We start from the raw sequence: 20,696 nt of genomic DNA on the forward strand, positions 1-20,696 counted from the left end.
TCAAGTGACGAGCTTATCCAGATTTTCATTTAGTTTGGTCACCAAATCTTCATTGAACTGTAGATCTCTCGAGCGTATATAATTATAGCAGTGCTTTATTAGTTATTACAATCATTTGCTTGGAAAAAAAAATTATTAAATACAATTTTTTACTTGCTGGGTTCGTCCATGCATCAGTGTTCTGTAAAGAAAGAATTTAACAATTTTCAGAAGAGCATATTTTGAACTTTGCCTAATGTGGAAAACTACTTTTCTATGAAAAACCTACCATATGTTTATATTTTTTAGAAAATGGTAGTATTCTAATTGTATTTTAATTAGTTAATATAATTAATTAGTCCATCAAAACCTTTTTTGTAGTCTGAATAACATAGCTATATATTTAAAAAAATCTTTTATCATTTTTAAGTTAAAATATGTATAAATATTTGGAATTATAAAAAGAGAAATATATTACACATTAAATCAACTTTGCTCCAAAATGAGAAAAATCAATGAATTTTTCTGGACTGTTTTTTTTTGCTCGATAAATTTAAAGAATAAATAAAAATAACACAAACATTTTCTATATTTCCTTATCGCTTAATTATGAACTCATATTCATATTTCAAATGGCAGTAGAATGATGTAGTTTGGAATAATCAACTTAGCTATTCAGTTCCAACACAAGAAAACCAAATCCATTTCCAAATTTAATTAATTTTTTTGTTTTTAACTAATAGTTTTTTTATTATTTACTAACTGTTATCTTACTATCATAAGGTACAAGAATTTCTTCAGTCATTGTAACAATTGAAGAATTGTCCGATTGCAGGAAGAATATATTAATATATTATATTATAATATGTTATATATATATTATTCTATAATATACGAATATATATTATAGAATAAGCTCGTAACACATTACACAATACAAATGGTTCACTCTAACTTTTACTTCCGTCAAAACAGGCATGAATTCTGTCTCGTTCATTTTCTTCCTTCTTTTTTTTTTTCTTGATTTATCCCTTTTCATCTCTTAATTTGCACTTTCTTTAAATTTCTTCTCTTTATCTGTTACTATTTCCGTTTTCATTTATTGTTAATAACCTTTAATTTTTCTTATTTAATTTTATGTTTCATTGTATGCCCTTGTAATTTTCCATTTACTTCTTTTACATATGTTAAGTGTTTGTATCTTTTTTAGCCCTGATGAACCCCAGCAATGTGGGGCGAAACGTTGGCTCGAATAAAAATAGTACATAATATAATTTGAGTTTAATTTGACCGCACCCAGACCATATTCCATTTATTGATTTTTATTGATTTATTACACACAATCAGTAATCTTCCAGAATAAAATAACAATCTTTAAAACTCATTCAACCTAAAAATTAGATTTTCTAGTATGAGTTATATTAACATTTGAAGCAAGAGAACTTAATGGGCGTAAAGTGATCATGACAAAAATAAGACTCCTTGTATGTACTAAGCTTTTTATTATATCAATAATTGCACAATTAAAGATTATTTATTATTTTTTTAGATAATAAATATTATTTATGAGGTCAAAAATTCACTCATTAGGTGAAGACTATTGGTAAAGAATAAGAAACTCAATAAACAGGTATCTTGCTCTGAGAGCCATGTGCAGCTCTTCGCTGAATTTTTTTTATATACTTTATTATAAGCAAAATTTTTTGAAATGTTTTATTTTAATGTTCTGTTCTAAAATTTTTGTATCTTGTTGTTTCATTTCGCACCGATGAAGCCCTGCAAAGTGGGGCAAAACATTGGTTAACAATAAATAGTTTTCTTCTACTATTTTGATACCTTTATTGAACGCCACCCGGACTATCTTCCTACAATCTACATCATATGGTCAACTTTCTTCTTCCAATATTTATTTCATATATTTTTTTTTGTGAACATATAATAGATTTTAAGAACCCATATATTTGTAAAAATATTGAAGATAAATTTCTTGCTGTAATATTTATTGAAAAAACGGAAGAGGTATCTCAGTTATTCGAAATGAACGAGGATCAGGAGTTAGAAATTCTGTACAAAGCTTCTTTTAAGATTGAATATTGAAAACTACTTTCAAGTATTCCAGAATCAAAATATCCAAACTCATCCTTTCAATTTTTACAACATACTTCTGTGAATCTTCATACTCCATAATGAAGTCTTCCGAATTCGGAACTTGTTTCATAGTTGACAAATGAACATCTTACAGAATTTCTGCTGAAAGACTAATTAATTAACTTAAAAAACTTGATCGAAGATTGTTGCTAGATAATATTATACTTCTTATTAATAAATAAACTTGTATTATTTGTGATTTTTTAATAAAAATGTACATTTTTTTTCTTTTAATTTTTATTATACTTGAATCTTGGGAAGCGCGGTGGTACTGAGGTAAAGCACAGTGTTACAAACTCCAAGGACCCGGAGTTTGGCTGTGGCAGATGATAATTTTCTGTTTCACTATAGTCCTTGGGTTCGGAAGCCCTCTGGGGTCCACCCATCCTCATAAAATGGGTAGCCTTGATTGAGGAAAAATCTGGCGGTCAAGCGTGATTCTGACCAAATCACATCCTTGCACAACCATTGTTCTAAAAACAGTGGTTCCTTACAAAGTACTGAACCCATGATCATTCATGGATCATAGAGCTTCACATTAGTATTATATTTGAATTTTATTCCTAAAATTTTGAAATGATTTTCTTTCTCATCATTGAATTTCTTATAGTTTGATCTCTATTACTGGAATCTCAAAGGACCCAGTATTTTTTATCACTTAGAGAGGATTTTTATTTATCTAGTTTTCCAATAACATACTTATTTATAGAGACTTCCGCTAGGAGAGGCTAAATGTATTGTTTTTCATTTAGAGAGATAAAATTGCTAATAAAAAGTTGTATCTTATGTTTTTATATGTACACTATTTTATTTTTGAAAACAATACAAAACTTATGGCTTAAAAAATAAGTTATATTGGTTTGTATTTTAGTGCTAGCTTCAAGTCAGCATTTTTAATGAATTCGCACTTCAGTTTCGACATTTTTTGCACTTGTTTATTTATTGTACAAGACCTTAGACAGTACTGAAAAACAAAACATTTGTAGAAGAAATTCAAATGTTTGTAAACAAACGTGTTTCAACCTGTCCTGAACTGAAGTAGTCATACTTATACACTCTAATCAGCCACGAAGTCCCAATTATCAAGATGAACGTTAAAAAAAATTGAAGGGTCAAATCTCAATCCCAAAAATTTAAAAATTCTCAATAACGGAAGTACCTCATTATTATTATTAGTAGTAGAGGTTTCCCAAATATGATATCATCATCACATTTACATGTATGTGTTAGTATGCTCTTGTATGTGAATGGTAAAACATGCAACTACATTAAATAAAAAAGTAAGATTTGGGTGGCTCATTATAAAATAATAAAAAATAGATTGTGGATCTCTTTGGCCTTATGAATGCCCACTTGTATGCACTCATAAGTTACCAAAGAATGGTTTCTTCAATAAGTTCGAGAGCCTGCAGATTATCAAAAAACATGAGTTTATCTTGATGGAATCCTGGTGATCATCACGTAATCTGTATATTTATTTCTAACCATATTTCCAAAATCATCCAAATTTCAACAAGTCAACATCTCCAAGAGCTTTTAAATTTATTAACTTCAGATAAATACTCTATTTTCAAATAACACATGCACATAACAAGATTAGATCGGGTTCAAGAAATAATACACATGTAAATATATTTATAAAAAATAAATCTAATTTAAATTATTATAACAGATAATAAAAAGCATTTTGGAATTTCGAACATAGTAATGTCCTGTCATATATACATTATTTTTAAACAATATTATTTTATCTTATGCTGAAAATTCATACCTTAAAAGCATTTTTAATCTACTATGATGAATATATGAAACAAATATTCCATAAATATAAACAAAACAAAGGATACATATTTTATTTGTTTTTTTTTTTACGTTTTTTTATAAATAAATGTATACCATATATATGTTTATATATCAAAATATACAGATAAGTTTACATTATAAACAAGAATTAGAAGAACTAAGGTTCCTCCGTTAATGATTACTTTTACCAGTATATATTTTAGGTAATAACCATCCCACTAGATGACTTTATTCAAATTTACATAGATCTGTTCAAATACATTCAAGAAGTTAATTTCTTCAGTCTTTCCTAATAATAAAATTAATTAAATAAAACCCAAATGGCAAGATAAAGTCAGGCATTACTTATACAAATTCAGTATATATATATCTGATAAATATTTCACATATGCAATAGATCTCCAACTTCTTTTAAATAAAATTATTGATACATATAAAATAACAACTGTTAACGTTTAAACTAAAAATAAAATGTTTTATCACATTTACAGTTTTTAAAAAAATTATTCTGAAACTGATTTTCTAAAATTGATGAGGAAGAACAGTGATGCTTTGTGGCAATATCAGCGCCTTTAGCTAATTTAGCAATTTAAAAACAATTATAAAAAAATAACTTACATAATAAACTATCTGGTCTTTTATGCTTTTACACATTATACAGATTTCGGAAGTTTAAAATTTCAATTAAAAAGACATAAGAACAATTGCTTCCATTTCTTTCGTGGTTTACCATTCTCTACAGCAAGCAACTCCCATGGCAATAACCAATAAGGGAGCACTAATATGTTTATTCTCTTCAACAAGGAACGATAAAGATATGGTTTTTCACAGTTAATACTTTAAGTCTCTCAAACTGAGGGCCTTCTGCACAGGTCAGTGACAGTGTTCAGTTACGTCGACGAAAAGCGATTTCCTCCAACCAAAAAGAAAATATCCGGTAGCGGAGCCGAGGACGACTGCCAAACAGAGCCAAACATTGTACGTCATAAATATCAACATAAGGAGGTAACTGACAAATATCTGAATGATGTGCAACAATGTTTGGATGATATGGTGAACAGTCAGCAGCGAAGGTCTGAAATAGAAGAAAAAATATATCAGAAATATAATAACAAAACATTTTATAAGGAAAATATTTATCAACAACAGAGATAACTATCATAATATTGAATCAGTCCAAGTTACTATCCAAGGATACTTTTATCACACCATATACTATATCACATGAAATGTCAGTTTGTGAAGTTGAATTAATTTAATCCGATAAAACACATAAAACAGATATTATATTAATTATTAATTCAGTTATGAATTAGTAATAAGTAATTATAACAGAACTTTAACTTTGAAGTGTAAAAATGGACTCAATCAATCAGTTTAAAGTATATCATTCTTAACAACCAAAGGTTAAAAAAAATTGATATTTCAGAATCCTATATGTTATCAACAAAGTGGTAGGGTTTACAAAATATAAAGAACTTTGTAATAAGTGCATAATTCTGTAAGATTTTAAAGGAAAGAAAAAGGTATGAAGACAAGAGGATATAAGCCAAGGAGGTCCGTAAGGATGATTCAAGCAGAGATTGTCAAGTCTGAAACAAATAGAAGTTTTTAGCTTTTGAAAAACAACTAAGTTCAGTATTTAGGAAGGAAGCAAATAGTATTTACTACTTACTTAAAAAGGTTCAGGGATGAAGTGATGATAACGTAAGGAAGGTTCATTTATAAAGAGTTTCCAATGGAATAAAAAAACCTATTTATTCATAATCTTGAAGAAAGATTATGTTAACAACTGTTTTATTTTTTAAAGATAGTAAATATTTTTAACTTATGTAAATAATTTAAGTAATTTTTGATGGTAAATAAAAAAAAAGTTCCCCAAAATTATAAAAATACATATTCTCGCTTAAGCTGAGATACTTTGTAAATCAATAAAATTGTAATAATTTAAAAGGTAATAATACGAATGCCCGGGCTGATAAGAATGAAGTTCTGTTACCAACTGAACAGAACTTCATTCTTATCAGCCTGGACGAAGCCCTGCAAAGTGGGGCGAAACATTGGTTAACAATAAATTTGCGTCATCATTTTCTGACACCACCACCAACCATCTTCTCTTCATATATATTATCCCATATATATTAATTATCTTCTCATCATTAAAAATTTTCCAATTGTTCAAATAATTTTCAAAAAGAAACAAGCATAGTTGCAAATGGTTAGTCGTCCCATTGAAATTTATTTTATAAAGATATGACTATAGAAATTATTTTTTAGGTCATAAGTCAAATTATAATAACAAAACCCAGTTAAAAAAAAGAAATAACAACAAAAAGTACTCTCAAAAGTAAAATAGAAAACATGCAGAATCTGAGAGATGAAAAGTTAGAAAGGAACATGTTATCAGGGTTAGGAAGGAACATGTTATCAGGATCAAAAAGAGAATAGAAAGTCAAAACATCTAAATTTTATACTAAGCTTGACTGACAAACAGGAGCAAGGCAAACCCATACAAGAACTAAATAATAATTAATAATAAAAAAAAATATTTTCCACATTTTTTTATTTGCTTGCAACTCTTACATTTCCAAAACGTAGGAGTTACAAGATAATAAAAAGTGTGAGACTATATTTATATTTTTTTATTATAACTGATGAACAATTTATAACCTGTCTCAAACTAGATATTTAATTATATCTAAATAATAATCATTGGAGGACCTTAATTGAGACTGGTCTTCAAAGAGCTGTGGAGGATGGACAAATATTTAGTGACAAATATTTAAAAACAAACTAGATAATGGTTACAGGTTTGTTGAGAAATTTTTAAGTTTGAGTTGAAAAGGGTCACACGATAATATTCATCCACATTTTTTTGAGATCGGTAGGAAATTTGATCCCTTTTTATTTCACACACGAACTAGCACAAATATACTTTCATTAATTCATTGATTTCATAATTTAGAGGGTAGCTGAATGAGCGGAAAACATTTGATTTTAGGTTGATAGTTGATTTAACATCATACAAAGTTATATAAATTTATTATATATGGATATAATGAAGGAAAAAAGGAAGTCAAACAAACACTACTTTAATAAAACATAAATATACAACTTTTTTAAACCTTTGCACTCAACACCACTTTTTTGCGAAAATGTACATCCTGGTATTGTGATATTATATATTACAACTTTAGAACCGAGTAAGACATTGTAATGAAAATTGGTTTATTTGTATTTGTAGACAATGAAGAACACAAATTTACAAAAAAAAAAATTATTTCTTATAATTTTTTACAGTATGGTAAATTATGAACCAATTCTTATGGTTGGATAACATCATTACTATCAGCACAAATGGGTGACAGGTCACTGCCATAACACTGGCAACAAAGATCCTCACAGACTTGCTAGGAATGGCTCTGAAACCACTCCTTTCACACCGGAGCCTCTGTGTGGAGGCATTAGCCTAAGCTTTGCCAAAATCACTATAAAGGCGGCCTATGGATTAAAAGCCAAGCATCACTGGCTCAATAAAAGACTAAGACAGGCTAAGCTGTTCCTTGATGAACAAAGCGATGAACTGCTTAGGCTGGACAGGACCTCTCTTAGGATAATACAGGGATCTATGCAGGTCACTGTAGATTAAATAAACACATGTTTAATCTCAAGCTAACAGAGCCATCCCTGAGTAGATTCTGCAATGCTGAGGATGAGACGGCAATTTGTAGGGGTGAGGTTTGCACTGTTCGAGGCGGATCGCGTGGTGGATTAGCAGTGCGAGCTGATCAACACCTCAAGCTTATTAAGATTCTTGGAATCTACTAAACTTAAGCTCTAATGAGCTCACCGCTGTGCTGCAATGCTGATTGAAACATTGGCGTGTTTTTAATTAGCGCACAATAGGTCTTATTGTGCCGCAGTGCTTTCATGCCACATTAAAAAAAAAATCATCTTCTGCTTCAATATTTATTTTGTTAAATCTGTCTGTATAAATTCCATCTGAAACTCGTCTTCACTACTGTTCAAATCACGAGACTCAGTGGTGTTTGATTGTTTTTTGCCATTTATATAAAAAAAAAAAAAAGATTATAAAATGAATGAAAGGATGAAGAAATGGTTTGGAAATTACTAATGTTAAATTATGAAATCACAACACTGTCTTATTACTGCAGAGATCTTTTCTATTTGACGCTTCAATACGATTTAAGTTCTTATCAATTTCTTTTCTTAGTTTTCAGATTTCTTTATAATCTTATCAAGTTTCCCTATATCGCTAAACCATACTCATGTACCTTTGTTCCACTGATTCTAAGTGTTGCTCAACAGATTAGAGAAATGTATAGTCTGTCGTGAATGCACTGAAAACAGGCATTAAACTAGTTGATTTATTTATCATGCATCTTGATCTTTTCATCATATTTTGATCTAGTTTTTTATGGCATTTAAATATAAAACAACAGGAAAACATGGACTTCTCAAAATTTACAATGAATAAATTCATTCTCAGTAATCACAATTAAACTGTAATTTCCTCTAAGAGTGAACAACCGAGTGATATGCAAGACTTATCTTGTCCCCTCATAGGGGACAACTGAGTGCAAAGGGTTAAAAATCGAGGCCAGACCCCAAATTATCCAAAAGAGAAAGAAGGGTTATCAATGTTTAATATACTTTTTAAATGCCGAGTGACCCTCATATTCTGGAAAGATAGTTTATAAAATCAAGTTTCTTAAACAAATTTCTGTTATTTGTTCTATCTGCAAGCATATAGAAAATTTATAATATCAGAAGTAAAAACATACCATTATATTGAATCTTATTTATAACATATATAACTTCTTAGTATAAAAAAACACACAAAAACAACATTCAACTCAAAACTACTGTGCAGAAACAAAACACTTAGTGGATAAAAAGTAGTAAAACAAACAAAACAAATTTAGATAAATATCAAACCTTATTATAAAATTAATATAGATTCATGGGTTAATACATTTTGTAAAAAAGAAAAATATATACAAAAGGTCTTAGTCAGAATATATATACATATATATATATATATATACATATCAATATTTACAAAGAAAAAATAGTAAATTAAGAATATACAATCAAAAATTTATATACACTACTGAAAGTAACAACACGACAAAATACTACTAAGGAAAAGAGCTAGAATGAAATCTAAAGCAAAAGCAAAACAATGAAGCAAAACCATAACATTTTGTAAATAAAAACTCACGGTTGTCTGTGAATCACATCATTGACCAAGCTGAAAATAGAAAGTATAGAGAATGTAATATATGTTGGAGAATTTAAACAGTTTTCATATATAATTATCGTCAATGAATTAATATATATGTTATTATGAACAACTTTATTATTTTCGAATCTTTTTTTAATAGGATTCATTATTAAGTTATTAATTATCAATTAAAATGATTGAAGAAAAACATTCTGAGAACCTCATTGAAATATTTACCAACATTGTAAAAAATAAAACCATATAATACAATTTTTGTATTAATTTAATTTAATTATAAATATAACAACGCTATGGAAGTATTAGTAGACAGTTCTTTTTTTTTATCTTAAAATTTGTACATTAAAAACATAATGAAGAGTAGATAGTTGACTATGGATAAAATATATGAAGAAAAGATGACTGGGGGGATGTGGTAAGTGAAGAACACAAATAAGTAAAAACCTATATACTTAACCACATTACTATATCCGAACATCTTAAAACCCAAATTATCTTCTTTTCTATCAAATTACAAAATTTTATCCATTATATTGAAAAAACCATGAAATTTCAACCATAAAATTTCCTTTCTGACCCATATTCTAGAAGCCAGTATGAGCAACATACATCTTAACATCCTCTGCATGTCTATCTCTACCATTACCTGGAACCACCAATCAATTTCATATCAACATCGAACTAAATCAGACCTACGCAAGGTTAGCAATCTATATCATATCCTAAATAGAAAATCCAAATTAAAACCAGGAACAACTGTTCTTACTTTTAAAACAATTCTCAGGCCACTGTTGATGTAAGGCTCTGAAGTCTGAGGAGTGGCATCCATTATAAAAAAGAAAAAATTACAATCTTTTCAAAATAAAGCCCTAAGCAAGGTGGTTTAACCTATCGCTTTGAACAGCCCTGATGAAGCCCTCCAAAGTGGGGCGAAATGTCGGACATTATATAGTTCAAAACTATTTGTTCTTTTTTGACCGCAACCATGACCATCTTCTTATATTTAACTTTATTATTATTATATCTTTTTTTAGTGGAATCCATTTTTAAGAAAAAATGTCAACTAATACTTCCATAATAAATAAATAAGAGTTGTATTTATAGTACCAAAGAATTTTAGTAATATGACTGGGGTGAAGAAGAAAGGAAAACAAGTTTAAAAATGGATAAAGTTATAAAAAATGGCACAAAAAATAAAAAAATAAAAAAAAAAAAAAAAAAAAAAAAAAGCCAAAACATCACTAAAATATGTATACGTGTGTGTGTATAAAATAGCATTGTTTGCAAATATTTTTTTTTTATTTATTTAAAATATATACAATAAGTAAATTTAATGTCATATACAATGTCATGATACAGACATGTGGAGAATCTACCCATTGATAGAACTCCATTTGACTTTTATGTATGAATTTCAAGTGTAATAATTAGGATATAAATCCCTAAGAAGAAAAATTGTCAACCAATACTTCCACAGTAATATTTATACCAAAGCATAAAGATGACTGGACAAAAGAATTAAGGAAAAAAGTTTCAAAATGGCCAACTTAAAAAAAAAAAAATCACAAAAATGTATATAAAATGAAATTAAAATAAATTATTGTAAAAATTACATTGTCCAATTGTAAAAAAATCATGATTTTTAACTTCAAAATGGATTAAAATTAAACATATAAATAAGGAGGCAAAAAAACACCATATTAGGCATAGGTATGTCCAAAGAGGTAATGTCTATTATTGAGCATTGGTTTGTGCTCCAGAGATAAATGAATGCACCATTAGTGAAGGACATTAATTTAAATAATGTGGTTGTAAAAATTTTTTAGACTATAATGACAAAATTTCATAATGGAAATTGATAAAATTGACAAATATAAGGTAAATATTGATCACAAGAATTTTAAATGTATACATATAACATATAGATAAAAATTGTTGATAAGAATAAATTATTTATTATAATTTTAGGTACAAAATATAGAATAGTATATATTATAACAAAGTTTTCTTTACCTCAACAATTTTAAAAATTAATATAATCAACTTCCTGGAAAAGAAAATCCAAAAAAAAAAAATTGAAAAATAAAATAAGTATTGTTTGCTAATAAAATTGTATACTTACATAGTTTTATGTTTTACAAAGTCGCCTTAATGAGATCCTAAGAATATTTTTCCTTAATCATTCTGATTGATAATTAATAATTTATATATATTTTAATCGTTTTACTCAATATTTACTTAGTTTCAAAAAACTCAATTATTATCAGTTAAACCTAACATCGAAAAAGACTAAATAATATAATTCAGGAATGTCAAACTTTCGAGGCCAAATGCTACAATAACAATTGAATGAAGAGCTTCTGTCAAAAAGGTTCTAATAAACACTTCTTCCAACTTTTCAGGAGTGAGAAGAAAAAGTCCTACCTTCGACTGAATTCATGTTTCTAGTTTTGGGATTAAAGAGTCTAAATGAGTAAGGACTGATCCATTGCCATCTTCATTGCTAGCACCATTCGGACTAGGTCAGAAAGAAGCTTTTTGAACAGGCCAATTTTTTGGGTAAGTTTTGTAGTTAGAACCTTTTCTAGAGGGAGCCCTTCAAATAACAAATCACTGACATCGCAAAAAATTAAAAAAACAATTTTCAATTACTAATCCTCTTGTACTTACAATCCAAGAAAAATGTATGTTCTGAGAAATATAAGTAACATTTTTTTCTTTTGTTATTTTATAACTTCAGAATCTGTTTACATTAATTTTGCACTCTATATTATATTTATAAACAGTGATGCAGTAAATATTATATAATAAAAATTAAACATGCTTAGTAAACATTATTACAGTATGTATATAATAATGTCATAAATTATAAATACATATAACAAGCATTTATTGATTGTATTTTTTAAAAATATTTACTGCAAAAAAAAAAGTTAAACATGACACAATTTTTCTTAATTTTCATTTAGCATTCTTCAATTGCATAATTAGCTGCTATAATTATTATTTTTAATATTAATTGTTTAGTCATTAGAAATCCTCCTTAATAAATTTCATTTCTCTTATCCCTTACCAAATTATAACACTGAAAATGGTGACATTTCTTGTTTTTGTTTTGAAAGTTGCCCTGATTATCCTTTCTGATATAGGTTTCCATTCAAAATATTGGATCCTATTCCTTATTGAAAGGGAATAATTTTGAAAGTTCAAAGGTTATTGATATATTTATATGATTGGAGAGGAATAACATTACTCATTGCGCCAAGGAAAGTTCTGACAATAATAATAAAGCACAGGATTTCAATGAAAAGTTAAGGAAAAGTAGGTTGGCTTCAGAAGTGGTAAGAGTTGCATCGATCTTATAAATACTGTGAGCATTATAATAAAAGTAAGGAATAACAAAGCACCATATATGGTATTCATGGACTTGAAGAAAGCTTTTGACTCTGTCAAAAAGGAAATATTGTGATGATTGCTTGCGAAGTATGGACTCCCAGAAAAAATCTGAAATATATGAAGACTTTGAGTACCAGCTCTTTATGAAGACAAACTTTCTGGAGCAATTAAAACCACAACTGGAGTATGCCAAGGATGTGTCTAGCCTCTTATTCTATTTCTTGTTGTAATGGATTATGTAATGTGTAATAGAAAGAGAGAAATAAAGTGGAACATTAGGGGAGCCGTCCATGACTCAGGTCGATGTGCAGGTCTTAGCAACCTGAGAAATACGGGTGGCGCCGGTTCAAATCCGGCCTGGAGGATGGACTTTTTTTCATTTTGTGGCAGTTCCAATTTACCCTCTTGACTTGACCCTCCACCATGGTTAGAATAGTTTGGTCATCTCTAGATAAATCCCTTCTATGTCAGAAATGACAAAGAAAGGGGTCATAAAAACAAAGTGAAAAATTACTGGCGGATTGGAAGACTTGGAGTTTGCTGGTGACATGGCTCCTGGCACAGCCTTTCCAAGACATTGAGAATTTCCGACATTCCTGTTTTCATTAATTGTCTAAAACCTTTTTATTATTTTTAATTTTATATTTCACTATATCTTTTTATTTTATTTTAATTTACATTGTTGTGTTGTTAGCCACACATTTGTTGAATTTTAATTTTGTTAACAATTTGCTTACTTTTTACCTTATTTAAGTGCTTGTATCATTTTTAGCTCAAAAGAGGCCCTGCAATGAAGGGCAAAACACTGGCTCAAATTAAATAGTTTTACATACGACTATTTGAGTTTTTGTTTTTACCACTCCTGGACCATCTTCCTTTTATGATTACAAGTGGTCAATCATCGATATTCCAATAAACATATTTAATGTTTCTTTAGGAAGATTTTTTTTTTTTTTTTTATGATAAATGCAAAATATACAAATCGTGAGTCATATTATTTTTATAGGTTCCCAGAATCGAGAAAGAAAAAACTCAGCTATACATTATGCAAAATTAATTAGTAAACTAATTAGATAGAAAAGCAAGAAAAAGGCCTCTCTGATTAGTGACATATTTTGGATGCTAAAAATAGCTATAACATTTACAAAATAACCTGAGTTAAAATATAGAAAACCAGTTAAGAACAATTTTTTTTTTTAATTCAAAGCAATATTATTAGAGGCCTCAGAACATTTTTTGTGTTTGACATGCCTGACTTAATTTATCATACAAACAGATTATAAACATTTTAATTTAACTTAGTATAAATCCCAGAGTAAGAAATATTGTTAACTTTTCAATTATCCAAAATCAGTGAATTGTATGAACAGTAACCGAAAAACATGACGTGAGTGGGAACAGTACCAAGCAGCAGCTCTACCTGGTGAGATGTGAACGCTAACTGTTGGACAAGAAGGTTTCTCATCCAGCTCCTCTTCAGCCTTCTACTAGCGTTGCCTGGCATCAGTGCTGTGGCTATGTTATTTATCATTGCTATGTAGGATGTACTTGGATAGTGATAATTTATGATAAAATAGGATGTACTAGGTAATTTGTCATGAAATCGATCATAGAGGGTCTGTATGTGTTTGTTAACAGTTTCATGTAAAGTCAGCAGGTATAGTTACATAAATATAAGACTCTGTTACTATTGTTCTGAACTTTTTCCTGAAAGATTTAAAGTTTGTTAATATGAGTCGTTTTAGCTGTCTCATGTATTTGTCACACACAGGTCCAAATAGGAACTGGTATAGGTATAAATGTGTTTGATTTCTATCTAAGTTTTAATCTTGAAAGGAATAAATAAGTCTTAGTCATTAATTGGGGGCTTTGCATTTTAAAAGAGTTTTTTTTTTTTAAGCATATATAAACTTGTTTTTCCAAAAACTTAGCTTCAATAATTTGTTTTGACCAGATTCAAGATAGGAAAATAATTTTTATTAATGACAAAAATTTTTATTTTCTTCAAAACTACTGAAATGGCACTGAAAAATTTTTGCAATGGTTTGGGTAAATCAACCATTAAAAATAATAAAACGTTTAAAAAAAATAAAATTGTGCAAGGAAAATATTAAAATTTCATAAAAAAATTTGGAATGATGATTATTTAGAACTTTTTAATTAGAATTCATTAGCATTTTTGAAAAGTTGAATCAATTATTTAAAAAAAAAAAAATCAAAATGAATCAACACTACAGTCATGAGGTTGTCGAGGAAGTTTCTATTTAACACAAAACTAAAGTTTAAAAAAAATAGATTTCTAAATGCACTGCAGATATTTATTAAAGCATCCTATGATATCATCTACCTCATGTTAATAGTACAGCAAGATATTATTACTAATGCTCTAAATTATAACAGCAATGAAGTTTAAAAATATAGCAATTTCTAGATACTAATTATTTACATTCCTAAATAATAGTACATCAACAGGATAAGTAATAACAACACATACATAATGTAATACAAAGAACAGCAAAGAAGCAATGAGATAAAAGAAAGCTATACATTTTCTATCATTAACAGCTAAAAATGTTAGATAAATTAGCAGCCATAACATCCTTTTTTTTTCTTGTTATGAGTTTATGGTAATCCATAATTCATTTCATTGTACATTATCAATAAACACAAACAACAAATACTATATTTTAAGGGAATTTTCACACAAAATAGTAGAACCTCTGTTAACCGGTTCTGGGACCCTGGCTGGTGTCTATTTTTGCCGCTTGATCCAAGAAAAATTATATGTATTCCAAAGAGAATATTAATAGAAACATATAAAACACTGTTTAATGAGGTTTGTAACATGTACGTACAAATTTTATAATGCATTCTAAAACATAGAAAAAGACAAATATGCACAATGCTCCAATTAACAAAGACAATAAAGTTATTTTTTTTAAAAGTGTTATTTTCTGTTAGTTTATCAAATTTTGATAATTTTTAGGTCTTCTTTTATTTTTCCTAACGTAGTATAACAGGGGTTCAAAAATAAGAGTGGAGGAAAGCAGCATTAGAATTTTTTTTACTAAAAAAAAAAAATCAGCACCCAATTGCCGAAAGATTATAAAATCTTTTTTAAAAAAGTTACGATAGCTTTTAACTTTTAGAATAAGCCAAATTACTGTATTGACATCAAGACATCTATTTAAAATAGTAAGAAATAATTAATAACAACAAATAATATCATATAGATTTACTGAATTATAATGATAAAAACTAAATTAAAATATTATCACAATTTTAATACTTACTTATTGATAACTCTCTCCGTTTCTTGGTTTGTAGGTTTGTTGACATTTTGGTACTGCAGCATATTGTAATTTTTCCAATATAAATACTCCCTAGATAAATAAATAAAATATTATTAAAAGATCTGAATGTATATTTTTTTTAAAATGCATACAAATTAATCTCACCTGAAGTACTTTAGTCCTTCATAGAGCATCGCAGCAATGAAAATTCCCAACATTGAACTAAGCAATCCACCATAATCATTGACCTTCCAAAATTGAAATAAAACAGTGTCGCCAAGACCAAAATGAAAATACATCTGAAAAAAAAAAAGAAGAAGAGAAAAATTAAGTATTAAATTAATGAATAACAAATTTAAAAAAACAACAAAAATTTAACAGTTATGTTGATTGTTATACATAATATTGGGATCACAAAAATTCATGAACAAAATAGTACAATGCAATGTTAGATTTTGGAAAAACCATAACTTCATTAATCAGACTGATACAAAATAATCTAAAACTTTTGGACGATAGATCAATCATAAAGGAGAAAAATAAATAAGAAAAACAAGAGAATTTGAATTATAAATAAAAATAAAAGAGTACATTAAATTTCTTGAATATTAATACCATAAAATAAAAATTATAATTGCAAATAAAATAATTGTGTTTAAAACAATAATTAACGCTGTCAAGGGAACCGTCAATTTTATGGATTTCAAACATCGAAATGAAACACCCAAAAACATCATACCTTTAATTTTGAGCATTTTGCATCATAAATTAATCATTTTATCCAAAGAATTCATACACACAATCATTTTGTCATAAGCTTCCTAATTTTTGAAATTTGTAAGTAGTATACCTATCTTTACGAAACTCATCAAATTTGATGGACTAGCTAATTTTATAAACAGTCATTATGTTTACTTCATTTGTAAAATAATTCCTCCAATAATAAATATAAGAGTGAAAGAAAAGTCTTCACTAAGATGTTTCCAATTTCGTTATCTCAAACGCCCCCATCGAAAAGATAAACTAAAGCTGATTCTATGGCCTGAGAATTATCTTTTATTTTTGCTTCAACGAAATCCCTTATGCTTGTTGCCGAAGAAATAAAAGATGACCTTTAGTATGATTGTAAAAATGTTTTTCAAAGCCAGAGTGCAAAAGTTTTAATTATTGTAAATAGTATCTGCTAATTGTAAGTATTTACAAGAAGGTAATTGAATTAGGGCCAAGTATTTTTTTATATTTTGATCATTCCCCCCTTTTCTAATAATCATGGGTAGATCCAGGAGATCAAAATAAGATATTGAAAACAATTATCAACATCAATTAAGATTGTTTACAGAATATTTCCGAAGAAGATCAGTTTGCATTAGACCAAAACAAAGCAACTGCCTTTATACTATACTATACTATACTAATTCAGTAAGCTTTGACCTATGAAGCATTGGTGAGATAAGTTTTTGTTAAATCAAAATAAGTATAATACTGAACCAGAACTATATACAATACTAAATTCTTCAACTTTACATATAATCAGGGAAGTTAAAGCCACATCTTTTATAAAATCCTTACATTGGTAAAAGTTGTTGGATTTAGCCAATGAAAAAAATGTCTCAAAATGTATTTATTTACTTTTTACCTTAATCATAACTTATCTCATATACTCATATCATTTTTAAAAATATTTTGAGAAATTGACAAATTTTTAGTTAAGTATAATAAAAAAAAAAAATGAAAGTTATACAGTTAACTTTTAAATTTAATATTTATATTTTTAAATAAATGATACTGTTAACCTGTTATATCTTGGTTACAGAATATATATTATATTCAGTATATGTTTACTGAATATGAACTGCTGATATAGTTAAAAACTTATAAACACCAGTTATGTTATGTAATAACCAATAATTAATCTAACTAAATAGATGATGCTAGCACATTTTCAATATAATCTATATATATTTTTTTACCTATGTTTCTTGTTTTTATACATATCAAATGATAAAATATTAAATTATACATAATCTTTTAATTTTTTTGAGACTGGTTTTATTATTTAGACAAAATAATTTGTATCTAAGTTAAGTCTCGAAACACCCTTTATTTCTTTAAATGTCTAATGCTTCAGCCAACCTGGCCATTCTCAAGTACAATCTAAAATATAAATTTACATTTCACATCCAATAATTTAAAAACTCTTAGCAAGGCTATTCTGCCCAGATCATTAATTTCAGTACAATCACTCAATTTTACCACTTTCCCATTACAGATTAACTTAACACCATTATCGCACAATATTTTTCATTTAAAGTTTAAATATATGTTATATTATTGTGTGATAATTGTTAAAAATATTGCATGAAATGTTGGACATTTAAAGAAACAATGAAGAGTGTTTTGAGACTTAACTTGAATACAAATTATTTTATTTAAAAAATATTAATTTTGAATTGTCAATTATTAAGGTCAAATTATAAAAACTTTTAATAAAAATTGTTCATCAATATATGCTATTAATTATAATTTTATAAAAGTCTTTTGATATGAAAACTATTAAAACTGAGTTAAAATAAGACATTTTATTTTCTTTAATTTACTTTTTTTTATATATATATTGAAGATTGAGAAGTTATTTTATTTTTGAAAGGAATATGGTCCGGGTGCGGTCAAAAAAACTCAAATAGTAGAAATATACTATTTTAATGAGCCAACGTTTCGCCCCACGTTGCAGGGCTTCTTCAGGGCTATTTTGACGGCAGTCAAAACAAAAATGATTTTTGTTTTGACTGCCGTCAAAATAGCCCTGAAGAAGCCCTGCAACGTGGGGCGAAACGTTGGCTCATTAAAATAGTATATTTCTACTATTTGAGTTTTTTTGACCGCACCCGGACCATATTCCTTTCATCTTTACACACGGTCAATCAATAATCTTCCTTTATTTTATTTTTATTTGTTTTACACCAGGAGGAATCAATCTATTAATTGTATATTGTTAATATAAAATAAATAGGCTGTTTAATAATAAAGTGCACTGTTTATTTGCAACAAAAGCATTAAGTGCAGTTTAGGGTGTAGGATATTGGACTGCATCTGTTATGTTTATACATGCGTCCACTGGCTTCTCTACAGCCACGAACTCCCTACTATTTTCACACAGCATCAATACTACGATCTTCTTGCGAGGTATTTCTGCCCTCATCCTACCGTTTATACATACATCCTTCATTACAGATCAGATAGACAATTCCTTTTGTCAAGAAGGCATTCTTTATTTACTATCACAACATTTACTACGATCACCAAAGGGGCAGAACCGGTTTTTAAAGCATTCGGAAAAACCTTTAAATACTGGAATCCGTTCGCAACATAACAAGTTTAATGAATTGAGTTACTTTTTAATTGAATAAATAAAGTTTGGAGTCCATTTGGCTCTACCTCAGCAATTGATTATTTTATTTTATTTTTACATAATTCCTTGAAAATTGTACAATTTTATATAATTTAGTTTTAATAAAGTTTAATTTGAAAAGTTATTTTAGTTTCATTTACACATGAACTTCTCTAATTATTAAATGAAATGGTATTAAACTTTTGAAAGGTAGTGAATATAGGACATATCTAACCAATATGAATAAACCTAAAACAAGGAAACTAGAAAGTGAAAAACAATAAACAGTAGAATATATTATTATAAGCCAGTGAACCGTAATTTGCAAAAATATCTTTATGTATTAATTTGAATATGGCCTAAAAAAGTAAATCGCTAAAATAAGAATGCTGCATTAATTACTAAATGAGGTCTCTAAGATAGTAAAATATTCTAGAACACTCTTGCCTAGCAAGAGAGTAACAATATATGAGATAAAACTCATCTAAAAGGCTATTAGTTCTAGGCTATTATTTCTTCAGAGATAACTTTTGGTAATTAAGTCGGAAGATAATATACATCACACAATAACACAAACAGTTGATACCACATATGTTTGACAACTTCAACTGATTGTACAGAATAGACATGAAATAAAATAATTAGAAGTCTTAAGGCCAAACTGTAAACGACAAGAGATTATTACCTTGCATGAATTATAAATCCCAGAAACTATGTCAACTAAGAAATGGTATGACAAACTATAAGAATAAAATTGACCTTGTAAAGATATCTATTTTATTTTGACGGGCACAGTCCTAATCAAATGTAGTCATACAGAAGTGGGGAGGAAGAAAAATTGATAAAAATCATATCTCACTCGTAGAATTTGAATAATTTGAACAAAAGCAGTTATTTGAAATTTTTATGTTATCAGTAATTTGAAATGTGAATAAATAAAATAAAGCCATTTAAATACCAAGCCTTAACAAAATAAAAAAATAAATAATTTTCATAAAAACCTTAAATGAAATTATTTTCAAATTATGCTGCCTTTCGAATTATTTTTATAAAAATAATTTTCATTTTGTACATTTATTCACTAACTAGATTTTCATACGCATTTTTTCTTTCCTCTTTTTTAATTTTAATATTACTTTTCTAATATAACCTTTATCTTTGTATAATACTTGTATATACATGTCTTTCGACACTATTAATGTATCTATAATGTTAATTATTTTCTAATCGTTCTATAATTCCTTTTATTCACTATGGTTGTTAGTCTTGTTCTTTGTTTTTAGACCTGATGAAGGCTTTAAATTCTGGCAGAAACATTGGTACTAAATAAATATGTTTTTATATATGTAGAAAATTTGTAGTCCCATAGCCGGTAAATAAAATCGATAATAGCATTTTTTTAGCGTTTTTTTTTTGGCTTAAG

The 20,696-nt window shown here is 27.9% G+C and overlaps 1 protein-coding gene across 6 annotated transcripts in view; it reads right to left on the reverse strand.

The window, feature by feature from the left end:
* Positions 1-3,757: 3,757 nt before the first annotated feature.
* The window catches only part of Ctr1A (Copper transporter 1A), a 157,112-nt gene continuing 140,173 nt past the window's right edge, over positions 3,758-20,696 (reverse strand). For 5 of the 6 annotated variants that reach the window (XM_014417169.3, XM_014417168.3, XM_014417164.3 and 2 more), the window contains 4 exons: positions 16,051-16,184; positions 15,886-15,975; positions 9,176-9,205; positions 3,758-5,005 (listed from right to left, as the gene is read on the reverse strand). In XM_014417169.3, coding sequence (XP_014272655.1) covers positions 4,804-5,005; positions 9,176-9,205; positions 15,886-15,975; positions 16,051-16,184 — 456 coding nt within the window. In that variant the 3' untranslated portion in view covers positions 3,758-4,803. The remainder of the gene's footprint in view (positions 5,006-9,175; positions 9,206-15,885; positions 15,976-16,050; positions 16,185-20,696) is intronic. The other variant, XM_014417166.3, reaches the window with a different exon arrangement.

The sequence above is a fragment of the Halyomorpha halys genome, unplaced genomic scaffold (genome assembly GCF_000696795.3).
Source record: "Halyomorpha halys isolate HHAL.00 unplaced genomic scaffold, Hhal_1.1 Scaffold147.1, whole genome shotgun sequence".
In the NCBI taxonomy this organism is placed as follows: Eukaryota; Metazoa; Arthropoda; class Insecta; order Hemiptera; family Pentatomidae; genus Halyomorpha; species Halyomorpha halys.